This window comes from Carassius gibelio, chromosome B19, assembly GCF_023724105.1.
Source record: "Carassius gibelio isolate Cgi1373 ecotype wild population from Czech Republic chromosome B19, carGib1.2-hapl.c, whole genome shotgun sequence".
NCBI lineage: Eukaryota > Metazoa > Chordata > Actinopteri > Cypriniformes > Cyprinidae > Carassius > Carassius gibelio.
In genome coordinates this window covers 17,025,349-17,040,253 of record NC_068414.1, presented here as the reverse complement: position 1 = coordinate 17,040,253, position 14,905 = coordinate 17,025,349, and the positions used below count along the sequence as shown (strand labels likewise).

At 39.0% G+C, this 14,905-nt stretch overlaps 1 protein-coding gene and 1 long non-coding RNA gene across 6 annotated transcripts; one reads left to right on the top strand and one right to left on the bottom strand.

The window, feature by feature from the left end:
- Positions 1–53: 53 nt before the first annotated feature.
- Positions 54–2,267, bottom strand: LOC127979430 (uncharacterized). 3 transcript variants are annotated; one of them, XR_008158791.1, is made up of 6 exons: positions 1,224–2,267; positions 1,059–1,156; positions 905–973; positions 762–828; positions 606–666; positions 54–472 (listed from the first exon to the last, which is right to left on the bottom strand). It is a non-coding gene; the product is annotated as an uncharacterized LOC127979430 (long non-coding RNA). The 3 variants fall into 3 exon arrangements; XR_008158793.1 differs by having other exon boundaries at positions 606–828; positions 1,224–1,358; positions 1,494–2,267; XR_008158792.1 differs by having other exon boundaries at positions 606–828; positions 1,224–1,473.
- Positions 2,203–13,301, top strand: LOC127979429 (serine/threonine-protein phosphatase 1 regulatory subunit 10). 3 transcript variants are annotated; one of them, XM_052584887.1, is made up of 19 exons: positions 2,203–2,277; positions 2,438–2,726; positions 7,221–7,336; positions 7,428–7,514; positions 7,597–7,732; positions 7,815–7,866; positions 7,952–8,038; positions 8,177–8,305; positions 8,700–8,805; positions 8,969–9,072; positions 9,181–9,284; positions 9,393–9,552; positions 9,648–9,791; positions 9,971–10,217; positions 10,460–10,535; positions 10,645–10,851; positions 10,934–11,075; positions 11,577–11,933; positions 12,017–13,301. In XM_052584887.1, the coding sequence occupies exons 3-19, from the start codon at positions 7,230–7,232 to the stop codon at positions 12,139–12,141; spliced, it is 2,370 nt and encodes a 789-aa protein (XP_052440847.1). In that variant the 5' UTR covers positions 2,203–2,277; positions 2,438–2,726; positions 7,221–7,229; the 3' UTR covers positions 12,142–13,301. The 3 variants fall into 3 exon arrangements, with proteins under 3 accessions (XP_052440847.1, XP_052440848.1, XP_052440849.1); XM_052584889.1 differs by lacking the exons at positions 2,203–2,277; positions 2,438–2,726 and adding exons at positions 2,756–3,984; positions 4,195–4,268; XM_052584888.1 differs by lacking the exon at positions 2,203–2,277 and having other exon boundaries at positions 2,284–2,726.
- Positions 13,302–14,905: the final 1,604 nt, after the last annotated feature.

Genomic DNA, 14,905 nt, shown 5'->3' with positions numbered 1-14,905 from the left:
CGGTAACACAACATGTCATTTCTGACAGGAATGAAAATGAGTTTGTGAGGGAGAGAAGTACACTGCGTTTAATCAGTTCTGCTGTTTGACAAAATACAGATTTTTCATTTGATTAAATGTTTTTCCAAAAAATCTTACAGTAGACATAACGCCATAAATGAGTTTTAAAATGAAGGATCTGCCATTGTTGAAGTCTATTCCTAACTGCCTCTCTCTTGTGTCAAATACACAGCAACTGCTCTGCCTAAGGTCTTTTACAACAGGATTCAAACGTTTGGTTTCAGGTAGTCTTTGTAGATCCACTTCACTCTTTCCAGTTCTCGCTCATCTGGTTTTATACTTCCATACCACAGATGGCACAGTTCTCAAGAGCGTAGAGAAGATGGGGCAGGAGTCAGTGCTACAGCACCATGAGTGTTTGAGTAGTCCTCTTTAAAGTAATCAACATGAGGTACCTGGGCAGAAACTAAGCCTTAAACCAAAGAAGGAGAAAAAGAACATTACATTAAGTGCATGTGCACCATATAAAGAGTTTGATCTTTTTTTATTTAATAGAAAATTTAATGGCACTTAAACCAATAAAAAGAAAAAAAGTGTCTGTTTACCACAATCTCTAGCAGTTTCAATGGCCTTGTTAAGTAGTTTCTGTTGTTTTTATACACACACCTGAAGAAACAATTAAAGGTGAAAAGAGCTAATCAGATTATGATCGTACCAGAAATGTGACTCTTGAATGTATTCAATGTAAAGAAAAGAATCACCAGTTTGAGTGGAATCATACACTATTCCTGTTTGAGGACTAATGAACTGCTGCAACAGGTTCACATTCTGCAGAGAAAAACTTATATTAAAGCAAACACATTTTCCTCACACAATAAAAAAATGTCAGAATCAAAAAACAGACCTTGTAATGGACAATGATGTTTGGATCACGACAGATGGGACATGGTTTGCCGCATATATTATCACCTCTCTATGACAAGACACAAACTTAATGGACTGAGAAAAAAATCATCTGAAAAATCAATTAAAATTCAAAACAAATGTGTCCTACTTACCATACAGGTCTTTCTTGTGTTTTGAGGAGGGACGCCCCCCTTATGGTTCCTCCTTTAGTTAGACTACACAGGCTTTGATCCATATTGCTCAGTGTACTCTAAACAGAGATTTGAGCAACATTACACTCATGCAATCAACTCAATCATCTAATCAATAATATTTACCTTCAATTTCTATGTATTCCCATGGTCTGTCTGAATATCTAGACAGCACATCTGTGTCATCAGCAGATGATGAAGATGATAAAGCACGAACATTTAGACCCAGCACTGGAGCAGTTATTTTACAATCACAGATCTCTGCAATACAAAACGAGTAATGTGTCCTTTATGTTGAGGATGTTTGCACGCGAAATGAGCGGACAACAGCATGCATGTTTACTTATACAGGATATATAAGCATCAATTAAAATATTTTGTCTGCAACCAACCAACCTGTGCTTGAATATTTCGATGTAAAATTACGGGAAATGTGCGGCAGATAAATATTTCAGTGCGTTTTAAGGAGGCTGCCATTGCGTCTTTGTATCATAGGAAGTTGTTGAGAGAGGTTAAAGTGCACTGTGACGGAAGTGCGCGTTCACGGGTCTCACTTTTTTCAGTTTTAAAGAGATCGTTTTAAATGAATTCATACAGTTTACCTAGTCAAATATTTCAAGACAGAAATCAATGTAAAATGTATTTTTATGTGAAACGTTTCCTGAAAGAAATGAACCCTCGTGTTGGCAGCTAGTTCTTGCATTGTGTCCCAATGTTTTGTATTTTTGTCATAGGTATATCACTTATTGTTCTATAAATGATCGTTTAAATGAATGAATGTTACATTTGAAAACACACTTTAAACATAACAGCGTGACAGTGATTTACATAAAGGCTGAATCTGTCTTACAATAACTAGTTCTTGAATTTGCATAAACGAATAGGGCTAGATTATTGTAAAGTGATGTAGATGGAATTCTTACGTCATTTTCATTTAAAAAAAATCCTATAGATTAATGATTAGCTTTGCATAGAAATCACGTAAAGTAACCGGAAACCGGAGTGGGGGATGGGCTCGTCCTTGAACACACACAGAAGGTCGTTTCTAGAAGACCGCGTGATCTTCAACTCCATTTTGTGTAAGTACGCGCGCAAGCGCGAGCCAGTGGTGACGCGAAAAACGTCAGAACTATATAAACCGAGTCCCACCCTTTCCAGAGCATTCCTGGATTTGTCTGAGGTAAGTGTTATGTCGGAGGACGGTTCTCCACCTTTTTGCGATTTAAAAGCTACCACATCAGTTTTTATCGGCAGAAACAACTTTTTGATCGTTGTCTGGATTTCCGCCGCCAAACAGTCACCTTTCTCTAACGTTTCTTTGTGCTGTTGTTTCGTTTCAGGTCTCATTGAAGATCTGGCGTCGAGGATTTTTCAACTGTGCGAAGATCAAAGCCCAAAAAACTCATTTTTTTCTACTCGAGTAACGGACATTCTCTTACTACTTTTTTGCTCCAGATTGTTCAAGAAGGAAAAGCTCAATTTCAGCCACCATAATCCCGCCCATTATGCCATTTTTCAGCCAATAATGCTAAAGTCATGACCGTTTACGTTCTTCTAAACTGTTAAAAAGCTGAAAATTAAGCACAATATATTAATAGCAGCCCGAGACGCAGAGGAGAGGTTTTAATAGTAAGTGTTCTTTCAAACCAATTTGAATCGAAACTGCGTAACAGTTGTCTGTGTTGAAAATGATTCCAGATATAAATAGAGATGAAAGATTCCTAGCTATATCGAGCCTGGCGAGCTAACTGCGCCACGGTGTCTAGAAGCAGACAGCATGCTGAGATAAAGCGAGACTAGAGTATGAGCTCACACCGCAAAGACCGAGCAGCGGCTCCAACGCCCTGCTTCTCTTTGTGTGTGAGACGGAGCAATCCTAATGATTTCTACAGAAGCGATAGATAAATCATCGAATAATAAGCTAGCCATCGCTAGTCATAAGCAATCTGTACATAAAGATTGCCATAGGCAGAGCCAGGAAGTGACTGCATTCAATTGGGGCTTTTTATAAACTGCATTCTTTTCAGAGGAGAGCTCACTGGAACAATCAACGCAATCTGCACATAAAGATTGCCAAGTGGCGCCTGTGGATTTAGCCGAACGGGAAAAAAAGACTGAAATGCAACATTTTGTTCATAATAATGTCGATAGGTGTTGTTAGTTTGCGGAACTTGATACCCGTTGAGCTAGTTTGGTTAAATAAACATCCCTAGGCAATTATAACTTATACAAATGCATAGCAGTCTGAATATAAAGATTGCATTTTTTTGTTTTGTGTGCTTGACGAGTGCGTAACGTTAGGTTAGGATATCTGTCTTGTCGATTTTGCTTTATAATGGCGGACGGGTTGTGCTTTGCTCGGATCACTCGAGGCAATGGTGGCTTTGTTTTTCTGACTGGATCTACGGGAAATGCTGTAGCTCGGAACGACTGTCTCGTGTCGCCATCATCCCCATATACGGCTCGAGGTATCGTCTTATATCCGTGGGTCGCTAGCGGGGTAAATATAGTAGCATTTTGTAAACGAGCGAGACTAATGCCAGGCGGGGGAGAACATTGCCGTTGTGTTTTTTTAAAGCTTGTTGGAATTCAAAGATGGCGACCGGGCAACTGTTCACGAAGATAAGCGGTTAAAGATAGAGGGCGTGGTGTACCGCAGACTTCAGCCAATCAGAGGAGGCGCTGTCAGCTGCTATATGAGAGAGGGAGACTTCTACAGATGAATCAAATCCCCCTGTGGCCACGAGCAGATGCATGAATTCATAAATACTGGCCTTTAGTCAGAACAACACTGGATGCTTTGTGTTGACGAGTTCCAACACAAAACCATCATGCTATTTGCTTAAAGATGCCAGCTGTCTATGTTACTCTCGATTAAAAAGTTAAAGTAGGTTACATGGGGTTGAACTTGATCTATAGTGCTGCAGTCTTATATAGGACAGGGTGTAATGTAACTGTAAAAGTTAAAACATTGTGTTTCTCCACATCTGCATTCCATCAGAAACCTGACATACAATGTTAAAAGCTTTTTTCTTTCCAGTGAATGTACACTCTTGTTGACTTTTTCTTGTTTGTTATGACAAACTGACGTTTCCAGGAGTTGTGTGTATTGTTCCGTGTAAAAGGAGTTCGCTTGTGACTATAAAAAGTTCTTCAACAACAGTGTTGCGGGTAAGACAAAACCTGATTTCTCACACGATCAAAATTGAGTAAGTTCTCATTTTTCGACATTAGTAGACCTTTTTCACCTTGTCTTGGAAATGACGTAGAACATGAATTCAAACGTTGCTAAACACTTGCATGCTTAACAGTCGTAAAAATCTAGAGACAGGCGGTGTATATATTTCTCTTTGATGTGTAATTCACCTCGTTGTTCATTTTCAGCAGTAGTTAAGTCAGCTGGTGTTGCCGGTGTACCGTCGAGTGTGCTATAGTGAGAGGAACTGAAGGATAAATACTCGCTGCTGCTCCTGCGTGGGCGGGGCGAATCACGTGACTCTCTCTGTCTCTCTCTCTCTCTGTGTGACTCGCTCAATCTCTCTCTCTCTTTGTGTCTCTCGCTCACACTCGGCCAGAAACACTGCCATCTCCCGTATTTTTTGTAATTAACTACGTCACTTCACATATTACACTTGTTTCTGTATTTTAATATATTTTGATCAAATTTGATACTTGCATTTCTTATTGCTGCGTGACAGATACACTGTTTCTATATTTGTGTATATTTAGAAATAACCACATGGTGGCGACATACAACTCACAAAGTCTTGTGCTCAGTCGCACAAAACCCCTTAAGTTATGATAATACACTTATTTACTTAAGGAGTTTATTGCAACTGGATATTGATCCACAAGAGTAAAGTCTTGTCTTTCAGAGTCTAATTCCTTCATCATTTATTCCTGATTTTTTTTTTTTAAATTCACATTACATTATATACATTTTTTTTGTGGCCAAAATATGAAAAGATTGCCACAACTGGCAACATTATTGGGGTAATATGTATTTAATATGTAATATTGCAATTTTAAAATGTAGCTCAAATGCAGATGAAATTCTAATGAGGAAATTGAAATAGTCTCTCAAAGCCCATAAGGAACTTAAAAAAAATCATTTTGTGTATTATTTCGCCCCACCTGGTTGTTCTAGACTTCTGTATGCATAAAACATACTGAATTCATGAAAACATAAATAAAATGTCAATTTAATGTACTGAGATTTTAAAACCTGCAGTATTATTGGGATATATTTAAAAATTACTTTTTAATATTAGTATACATGTTGGTCACACTTTATATCTGGTGTGTTTAACTACTATGTACTTGCAGCAAAATATAAATATATATTATTATTTGTGCATTTATTTGGTGCATTGTACTTATTGTGTATTGCAACGCATTAAGGTGAGAAGGTTAGGTCAGGATGGGTTCGTGGGTAGGTTCTATTAAAAAATAATTACATGCAGGTATTTTAAAAATGTAAGTACAGTGTAAAAACAAGTATGTACACAATAAGAGCATTGTATCAAGTTAGTATTTAAAGTTTTACAATTAAATTGAAAGACGCTAGAGTGGGTCCTACACATTTTATATCCATCAACCTCATAGCAGTGACAATTGTGGATATGGGTAAAGTCTGTTTTTTTCATGTTTTCAGTTTTTATAATCAGTGTTACTTACTGTAAATGTTTTGTAAGTGTCTACAATCATCTCATTTTACTATAGGATATTTTATCTATTGATGTTAGGTTATAGACAGATGGATCACAGCAGTGTTTAACACGGAAATATGATATTAATGCTGGAGTCCCTGTGTGCTCTACAGCTGAGGTGTGACGATGCTTTTCTGATAAACAAGAAAATCCAGTCAATCATTTGAACACTTCTACTGTGCCCTCCCTAGTTTCTCTTGAAATGGTATTAGTTGTGCTACGATTGAACTTCTGGAGGATAACAAGGGTCATCCCTATAAAACTACTTTATTGCTAATAAAATAAATTGTAAAAACTATGTTTAACTCTTAAGTGCATTCTCAAATTTAATTTTGCATTTTTTTTTATTTCTCCTCTTGTATAATTCTTATTTGAATTATATGATAATCTGAATGCACATTACTGATCACAGCCATTATATTCTTTTACAAGTTCTTTGCACCTGTGATGTTTACTTTGGGTAATGTACAGTGTGTATAAAAAGCAGGTGGGTTTATGACAGTGACATGACACATGTAATATAACATTTAACTTTTATGCTTCTCTTCGATCATTTCGAATTATGAACTACATTATGCAGCGCTCACATAACCAGTCATCCAGTTTGAGTTTCTCGTATAATTAAATAAGTGACAGACTTATTCAATAATTCTAGAAGATTGGTTTACGTGAACGCTGTATAATTCAGTCTGAAGTCACGAGATGTTAAACTATAACAGTTGTAGCAGCTGCCCCTTTCTAGTAAGTCTAGTAAATATTGACTTCCCACCAGACATATTATATATTAAACACTGTATTTGCCAGGAAGGATTCTTTGTAGAGAGTTGGGAGTATTATATTTATTTATACTTGTTATCCCAACAGTTTTGGTACTCTAGAAATAATCTAAATCCCACCTTATTTTACAATAACATAATTTTCTAAAAGATGAAACCAACATGAATTTGAAAACCAACTGTTGTTTGAAGTAGTGTGATTTAATAATGAATACAATTCTTTTACACACAGCTTGTTCTGTGGTCATGATTGCATTGTGAGGTGTGAGCCAGAAAACTGATAATACATCCGCATCTGATTAAGTACAATATATAAAACATTCAGAAGTTTCTATCCGTTCTTTGAATGCATACATTCAGCGTTAAGCGCAGCTGTACTGTGATGTCTTTGGTAGTCATGTGACCATTTTCGTTCCCACTGTCTTCAGAATTTGTTGTTTCGAGGTTATTTCAGATCCGCAGTCGCCTTCGTAAATGTACAATACTACAAACTTTGTCCTTGTGCTGTTCCAGTGAGCTCTCCTGAAGTGCCGTGATCTTATTATTTCAGTATTGACTGGGTGATTTCATGCCATATCCCAGATTCTCCCCAGTGGCACAAGCACAAGAATAACCCGTGTTTTCTCTCCCTCTGTCAGTAAGCAGCTATGGCCGTGGGCCCGGTGGACCCCAGAGAGGTGCTGAAAGGAGTGGAAGCTATGCTGGGGAAAGATGGAGAGCTACGAAGCCTTGAGGGAGTTGCTAAAGTCTTCAGGTGAGAAACTGTACCTTTCAATTTCTTTAAAAAACAAACAAACATTCCTTTACCAATAGTATTTCTAACATATTTTCCTCTTTTCAAACAGTCTCATGAAGGCCTCGCATAAAATGGTCAGCAGATGCATGTATCTGAACATCTTACTGCAGACAAAGTCACATGATGTACTCAATCGGTAAGAATAATAGCCATCGGAAGAAACATTTCAAACCTTTTTGTTCTTAAGGTTATGTTTAACTCTTATCTCTTCTGCTCAGGTTTATTCGAGTCGGAGGCTACAAGTTGCTGAACTCTTGGCTCACCTACTCAAAGACCACCACCAACACCCCCCTGCTGCAGCTCATACTGCTCACCCTGCAGAAACTCCCCCTGACTGTGGACCACCTCAAACAGGTACTGCACCACACCACGGCCCATAAAACTCACACACACACAGGCCCCGCAGTCTTCTAACACCTGCTCTCTCTTCTGCTAGAACAACACAGCCAAGCTTGTGAAACATCTGAGCAAGAGCGGCGAGACAGAAGGTAAGAGCACGTGTTCCATGAATCAATGCTGGACAGACTGTCTTCCAGAGCTCAGGTTTAAACTCTCTCTCTCTCTCTCTCTCAGAGCTGAGGAAGCTGGCGTCTGTGCTGGTGGAAGGCTGGATGGCTATTATCCGCTCTCAGAGCGTCTCCAGTGGAGTGTCACCCAATGGTAGGGTTTCCAGTTTACATCGTCAACTATGTCAGTCTGTTTGTGTTAAAGTAGACTTAATGCACTTTTAACTTGAATTATTGGAAAGTGGGGTTCCTGCTATTGGCGCATAACCCAACTCTTTTTTTTTTCCATTAGACAAGAAACGGAAAAAGGAGGATGGAAAAGTGCGTCCAGAGGTGAAGCCCCGAGAAAAAGTAGCGGAGGAGGAGAAGAAAGAAAAACCAAAAGCTTATGCCCCAAGTCATGCAAAGATCCGCTCTACAGGTTAGTCACCAGTGCTATTTTAGTATCATTTATATATTATTAGAGTATTTAGTTATATTTGTGGTCTTAGTAATTTTATGTTTCAAGTATTTATTCATTATTTAAAAAAAAAAAAAAAATTTATTTTTGTAAATTTGTATTTCTGAATTTTGCTCTTTTTTATTTATAATATTCCTAGTCAACTTTTTTTGTTTTGGTTCTAGTACTTAAAATTTATTTCAGTTAGTTGCCAAGAATGAAACATTTATATTTTTTACATATATATTTAAAATGCTATATGTATGTTTAATTTTATTAACTAAATCAAAAACCATTTTGTTTAAATTGTTTATGTCTCGGTAACACATTAAAAAAAATATTCTGTTTGCGTTAACTCTAAACATTGTGTCTTCAGGTTTGGAGGTAGAGAGTCCAGCTCCAGTTCCTGTAAAGAAACCCCCTCCTGCACCACAACTTGGAGACAAATACAACATCAAGCCTGCTCTTCTCAAAAGACCAAGGTAAGTGGACGCTCTATTTCCTTCTTGCAAGTAATGAACAGGTACATATAATCCAGGACTGGCCCCTTATCATCTGATTGAAGATTTGAATGAATTTGAAAGCAGTTTTACTTCGGTGGCTTTGAAAATGAATCATTAATCTCTGACTCTGCTGTTTATTCAGCACATCGCTGACTGACACACCACCAGTGGAGAAGAAGTACAAGCCCCTTAACACCACTCCCAACTCTACCAAAGAGATCAAAGTCAAAATTATACCTGCACAGCGTGAGTATGCCCATTCAGCACCTGCCATATGATTATGATCATCTGCAAAAAAGGAGAGTAGGGCTTCCTCTCCGACTGGTGCTTCATTTTCATTTCTCTTCCTTGTAGCGATGGAAGCCACTGGATTTTTGGATGCCCTCAACTCCGCTCCAGTGCCTGGCATCAAGATCAAGAAAAAGAAACCAAAAGCAGTTTCCCCTACCACTAACAAGGTGTGCCACATCAGACAACCATCATTTGTGTTTGTGCTTCATGGAGTTTAATTTCCCACAGACCCACTAACTGTGTTTTGTTCCTCTCATCTCTCATGTGCCCCACAGCCCTGTCCGTTTGACAGCAGGCCGCAGTCATACTCAGGCACACAGGCCAAACCCTCTTCCCCTGAGACGCCCTCGTCTCAGACACCCCCTCATGAGAACCCAGACCTGGAGCAGCCCGGCACACCCGTGCCCACCGAGGACCCTGACGCAATGGAAACCGGTGAGTCCTGCTGCACAGAACAGGGCCACAGCCTCACTATGAGAGCCGTATGAAAGAATGTGCTGAATTTAAAATGCCTTATTTCCTGTTTTAAGGTGAAAAACCCAATGCTCTGGCTGAACCTCGCGGTGAGGAGGAGGCTCTGACTAAGAAAGGAAAGAAAAAGAAAAGTGTTCGGTGGGCGGAAGAGGATCATCTCAAAGAGTACTTCTACTTTGATCTGGATGAGACTGAGAGAGGTAAAGCAGCACTTTCTTTACTTACACTGCGGTTTGTAAGGTTTTTCAGTTTGTAAGTCTAGTCAATTAAAAAATACAGTAAAATTAATCCTATTATTACAATATAAAACTATTAAAACCTGAAAATACTTGTGGGATTTGTTCAGTAATAATCCTCACTCCTTTTCTCTCTGTCTCAGTGAACGTTAATAAAATTAAGGACTTCGGTGAGGCGGCCAAACGGGAGCTGATGATGGACAGGCAGACGTTTGAAATGGCTCGTCGTCATTCTCACGATGCCATGGAGGAGAGGGTGCCTTGGACTCCTCCTCGACCTTTGACCCTCATAGGCAGTCTGGTCATTCCTGCTTCCAGCAGCAGAGAGAAGATGATCCAGAGAGACCGAGAGATGGGCATTCTGCAGGAGATCTTCCTCAGCAAAGAGAGGTAAGACAACGCATGAAACAACATTCGCAAGACATTTAATGACCACAATATAGTGTATTTAGTCAAAAATAGGTTTATAATATTATATATTATTTTAGCTTTAACAAAAAAAGTTTTTAATAGATGCTTAAATAAAACCTTGCACGAATGAATGATCCACACTGGTGAATGAAGTAAACAGGGTTAATTGTGTTCAGGAGCTTTGAATGGACTTATATGGCTTGTTTCCTTTCTCTCTGCAGTGTTCCAGACAGTCCTCATGAGCCCGACCCTGAGCCGTATGAGCCCATGCCTCCTCGTCTCATCCCACTGGATGAAGTAAGACAGCCAGTGACCTTTTCATATGCTTTCCCCTTCCATTTCTTTCTTTCATTTGACCGTATCAGACGTGGTATGTTGATGAGCTCTTTCCTCTGTGGTTTTGTAGGACAGCAGTATGGAGGAGAGTTACATGGAGCCCGCTGACATCCTGGCCTCCGGCGGCTCTAATGAAAGCTCCAAGCTGCCTCCTGTTCTAGCTAACCTCATGGGAAGTCTGGGCAACAGCGGCCGCAGCCCTCAGGCGCAAGGCAACGCCCCAGCAGCCAGTAATAACCCCGCTGTCAATGTGCAGGAACTGCTCTCATCTATCATGGTAAGATTTAATGGATCTGTGATGTTATTTACCAGGAGAATGTGTAAAGGCTTTTATTTGAAGCGTCTCCTCTGGTTTTCAGGGTGCTCAGGGATCTAACCAGTCTCCAGAGGACCTGATCAAACAGCCGGATTTCTCTGATAAGATCAAGCAGCTTTTGGGCTCTCTGCAGCAAAACCAGAACCAGAATCCGAATCAGAACCAACCTCCCCATGCTCCGCCAAGTACGTCTTTGCTCTCTTTCATCTGTTTCAACACTATTTAGTGTTGTTCATATATGACTGTAATATTTATTCATATTTTAAATTACTCTTTTGTTTTTTCCTTTTTTGTTTAGTCACATTTAAGTTTTTAGCTTTTTTATGTATGTTTTAAAAATATTTTTTATTTAGGTTTATTTCAGCAGTAGTTGAATATTATTTTTTTCTTTTTATTAATTTTTTTCTAATTTCTAAGGTTTTAATTTTAGTAACTTTTTTTGTGATTTAAAAAAAATATATATTTTATTGATTTTATTAGTTTATTCAGCTTTAATTTCAGTTTTAGTTTCAGTAACTTATTAGCCTTTTTTGTTTGTTTGTTTTCCATTTAATATCTTTAATTTTATTTCAGTAAACTAAAGCCTTTTATTATTAGTTTTAGTTCACCATAACACTGATGTGTTGAGGAATAACTGGATGGTGGTTCAGCAGCATCTTTAATGTTCTGTTTCCCTCACTTCATAGTGAACACGGGTCTGCTTGGCCATGGCCCCGGCATGAACAACATGAACAACATGCCGATGCCCATGAACGGTGGTTTCCCTCCAAACAAGCCCCCTGGACCACATTTCAACCATCCTCCTCCTCCTCCCCACGGCCACGGCCCACCCTTCAACCCCGGCGGCCCCCGCATGATGGGTCCTCCGCCCGGACCACCGGGCCGCGGGGCGGACAACGGCAACTACTGGGGCGACGACTCCATGAGAGGAGGCCCACACCGGGGAGGACACTTCCACCGGGGCAGAGGGAGAGGAGGAGACCCGGGCTTCAGAGGACGAGGGGGACGCGGAGGACCACGTGGGGGACACAACAACATGGGCGGTAAGGTTGACTGCCAAACGCTTTTAAATTTCCAGCATTTAAAACGAGCACGTAAATATGATTCTTTTTTTGTTCGATTTCAGACATGTCAAAAAGGCCGGTTTGTCGTCACTTCATGATGAAGGGAAACTGTCGGTATGAAAACAACTGTGCGTTTTACCACCCCGGTGTAAACGGCCCACCTCTTCCTCCCCAGCATGGACACTAACACACTGACAACTGCTGTTCCTTGAACTCACCACTAGTGGGCAACAGGACTCAAAATGAGCCTCGTAACTGAACCGCTCCATCCCTCCTGCTTCCTCTGACTGTACAATTGCTTCATTGGATCTGAACAGTAATAGAACTTTCCCTCATCTGGAAAGCTGTGAGAAGATCCGAGATCCTCTGTGAAGAGACTACCTGTATATAGTGATTCCTCTATTTTTATTGTGAATCTGTGTACCACTGACCTGACTGCTAAAGATTGTACTACATAACTCTAGAACCACTAGGACGTGATGTAAATGATTGTCTTCAGCCAGTGGCCGACAGTTCCTTAAGCTTCTCCTGCTGGCAAGAACCCAAGATACTGGATGTGCAGTTCTCTAAATAATAATTCACACGTCAGTCATTCTTTGATCAATGAAATCGATACTTTTTGATAGTTTATTTTCAGGTTTCTTTCGAAGAGGGAGAAACCGTACTTCTATGAAATGTGTAGATGCCTCCCACACGGTCCTTGTATTATTATAATTTTTTTTTTCATTCAATCTACGATTTTTAGTTTCTAAAAGATACTCCGCAGCACTGAAATGTATTTATTAATTGGCATTATGTTCCCCCGAAATTGGAAATAGTATGTACTCGAGGGGTCAGTTTGTCAGCATTTTTGAAGTCCCACTGAATACTTGAATCGATACTTTGTGATGGAAAGTGATCCTAGCCTGCTAAAGAAACATCCGCTGTTGTTCTGTGTAGCGTGACAATCAGGAGAATCAGTGATGTTGATGCTGTGGCTTGATTTGCTGTGTGTTCATGTTCTCGGATGTTCCCGTGCGGGTCTGTCCTGCTCTATCAGTGTTCAGCTGAGCCTAACCCGGGCTGCAAACCACTATCATCAAGGCCAAACGTATTCAGGTGTTTTCTGTGAAAACAGTGGCCATTGTCTCTTGTGGGACTTGATTTTCTTTTTCTTTTTTGGTTACGATTCGCTATGTTCCCATGATTTTATTTTGATACAAGTCTGATGATTTTGCTTTTTCTATTGTTGTCGGAGAGATGTCTATGTGTCAGAGCGCCACATAAACACAATAAAAGGCACATTCAGAAATGTAAGGTGTTTTTCTACTTGTGAATTAATAAAGCTTACATGCCGTTTTCTCTCAAGTGAACTGTTCTTTTCGGAGCAAGTGTCAATATATAAGGAGCACTCTCTCTCGGTGCCTGTTTGCTTTTTTCACTTCTTAATGGCTGGTTGTTTGAATATGTCAAACAAGGTTACGTTAGGATCCTACGCAATCCCACTGAATTCTCCTCCCCCTCTTATGGCAGTGCGGTCAGATGGCTAACAGTCCTCTGCGGTGCGTTTGTCTTCCTGGCCGTCAGATCCGTGTTCTCAGGGCGGAGTCGGTGCAGATGGCTGCTGGAGTGTGTGATCAGGGGTGGTCTGTGCACCCAGCCCTCGAGGACAAATATTGACTTCAGCTTCAGAGAATTTCTGCCTGTGAGCGAGGTGCAGGAAGGATTAATTAGAGTTAAGGACACCTCAGCATTTCATTCATCCTATGTGGCGTTCATTTCATTTTTACAAGCTTTCAGTGTGTCCTCTTCAGCCACTGTACAGGAAAAATGCTACCGGAAATAAATCTAGGTCTGTGCTGTGTATAAAAAGATCCAAGCAGTTTTGTGATCGTGATGTAATGCTAGATTGCTGTTGACAAATGTTCTTTTACATTCTTTTATTTCCCAGGAAATAATTTGTTTAATGTTTATTTCAAGATAAACCGGTAAATCAAACAAAATGTGATCAGATAAGTAACTAATTTGGTAACGGAGCTGCAATAAATGTAAGAATGGAAGTAAATGTAAATGCATGGATTCTATTTTTCGAACGTTTTGGGGTCAGTGAGAACGATTTTATTTTATAAGGACACATTAAACTGATCAAAAGTGACCGTAAAGATTGTTACAAAAAAAATATTCAAATTATATAGTTTTATTATTTAAATTATAAAAAATATATAATATTATATATTATAGAATATATTATTACAAACTGTTGAAATACAAAATATATTTATATTAGCATTTTATTAATATAAATGTTATATACAGTATATAAACATTGTGCATTGTTATATTCTTTTATACAAATATTGTTATTTCAAATATTTCTATTAATCAAAGAATCTTGATAAACGAATATATCAATAATCAATAATGCATGGTTTCCACTGAAACATTAATCACAACTGCTTTCAACATTGATAATAATAAAAATGTTTCTTGAGCAGCATTTCGGAAAGATTTCGGAAGGATCGCGTGACACTGAAGACTGGAGTAATTGGTGCTGAAAACACAATTTGTCACATTTAATTAGATAAGATACTATACTGTATTTAAATTATTAAAATACATTTTATTGTATTATTTAAAATTATTTTATTATGTATTTTGGGCTATTATTATACAGTATGTTCATTATTATTATTATTATTATTATTATTATATACATTTCCTGAAGGTTAAGCACCTTTTACTTTGTCATAAGGGTTAAAAAAATAATAATAATTGTTGCCTTAGTTGAATCACATCCTTGGCTGTTTCGTTTGTGCCAAAGCTTTAGTTTGTGAGTGGGAGTAAGTCATACCCGTCATTTTCAGCACAATATAGGGGCAGTGAAACGTCCAGCTGAAGGACAGAGAGTGAAGTCATAAAGACTGGATTCATTGAGTCTTGAGTGGAGTTGTTTGTCGTGAAGGCCCTGACTC

Coding starts and splice junctions, on each gene's coding strand:
- LOC127979429 (XM_052584887.1), top strand. CDS start 7,230: ATGGCCGTGGGCCCGGTGGACCCCAGAGAGGTGCTGAAAGGAGTGGAA. Junction 7,733..7,814: donor CTGTGGACCACCTCAAACAG/GTACTGCACCAC, acceptor CTCTTCTGCTAG/AACAACACAGCCAAGCTTGT. Junction 10,852..10,933: donor AACTGCTCTCATCTATCATG/GTAAGATTTAAT, acceptor TCTGGTTTTCAG/GGTGCTCAGGGATCTAACCA.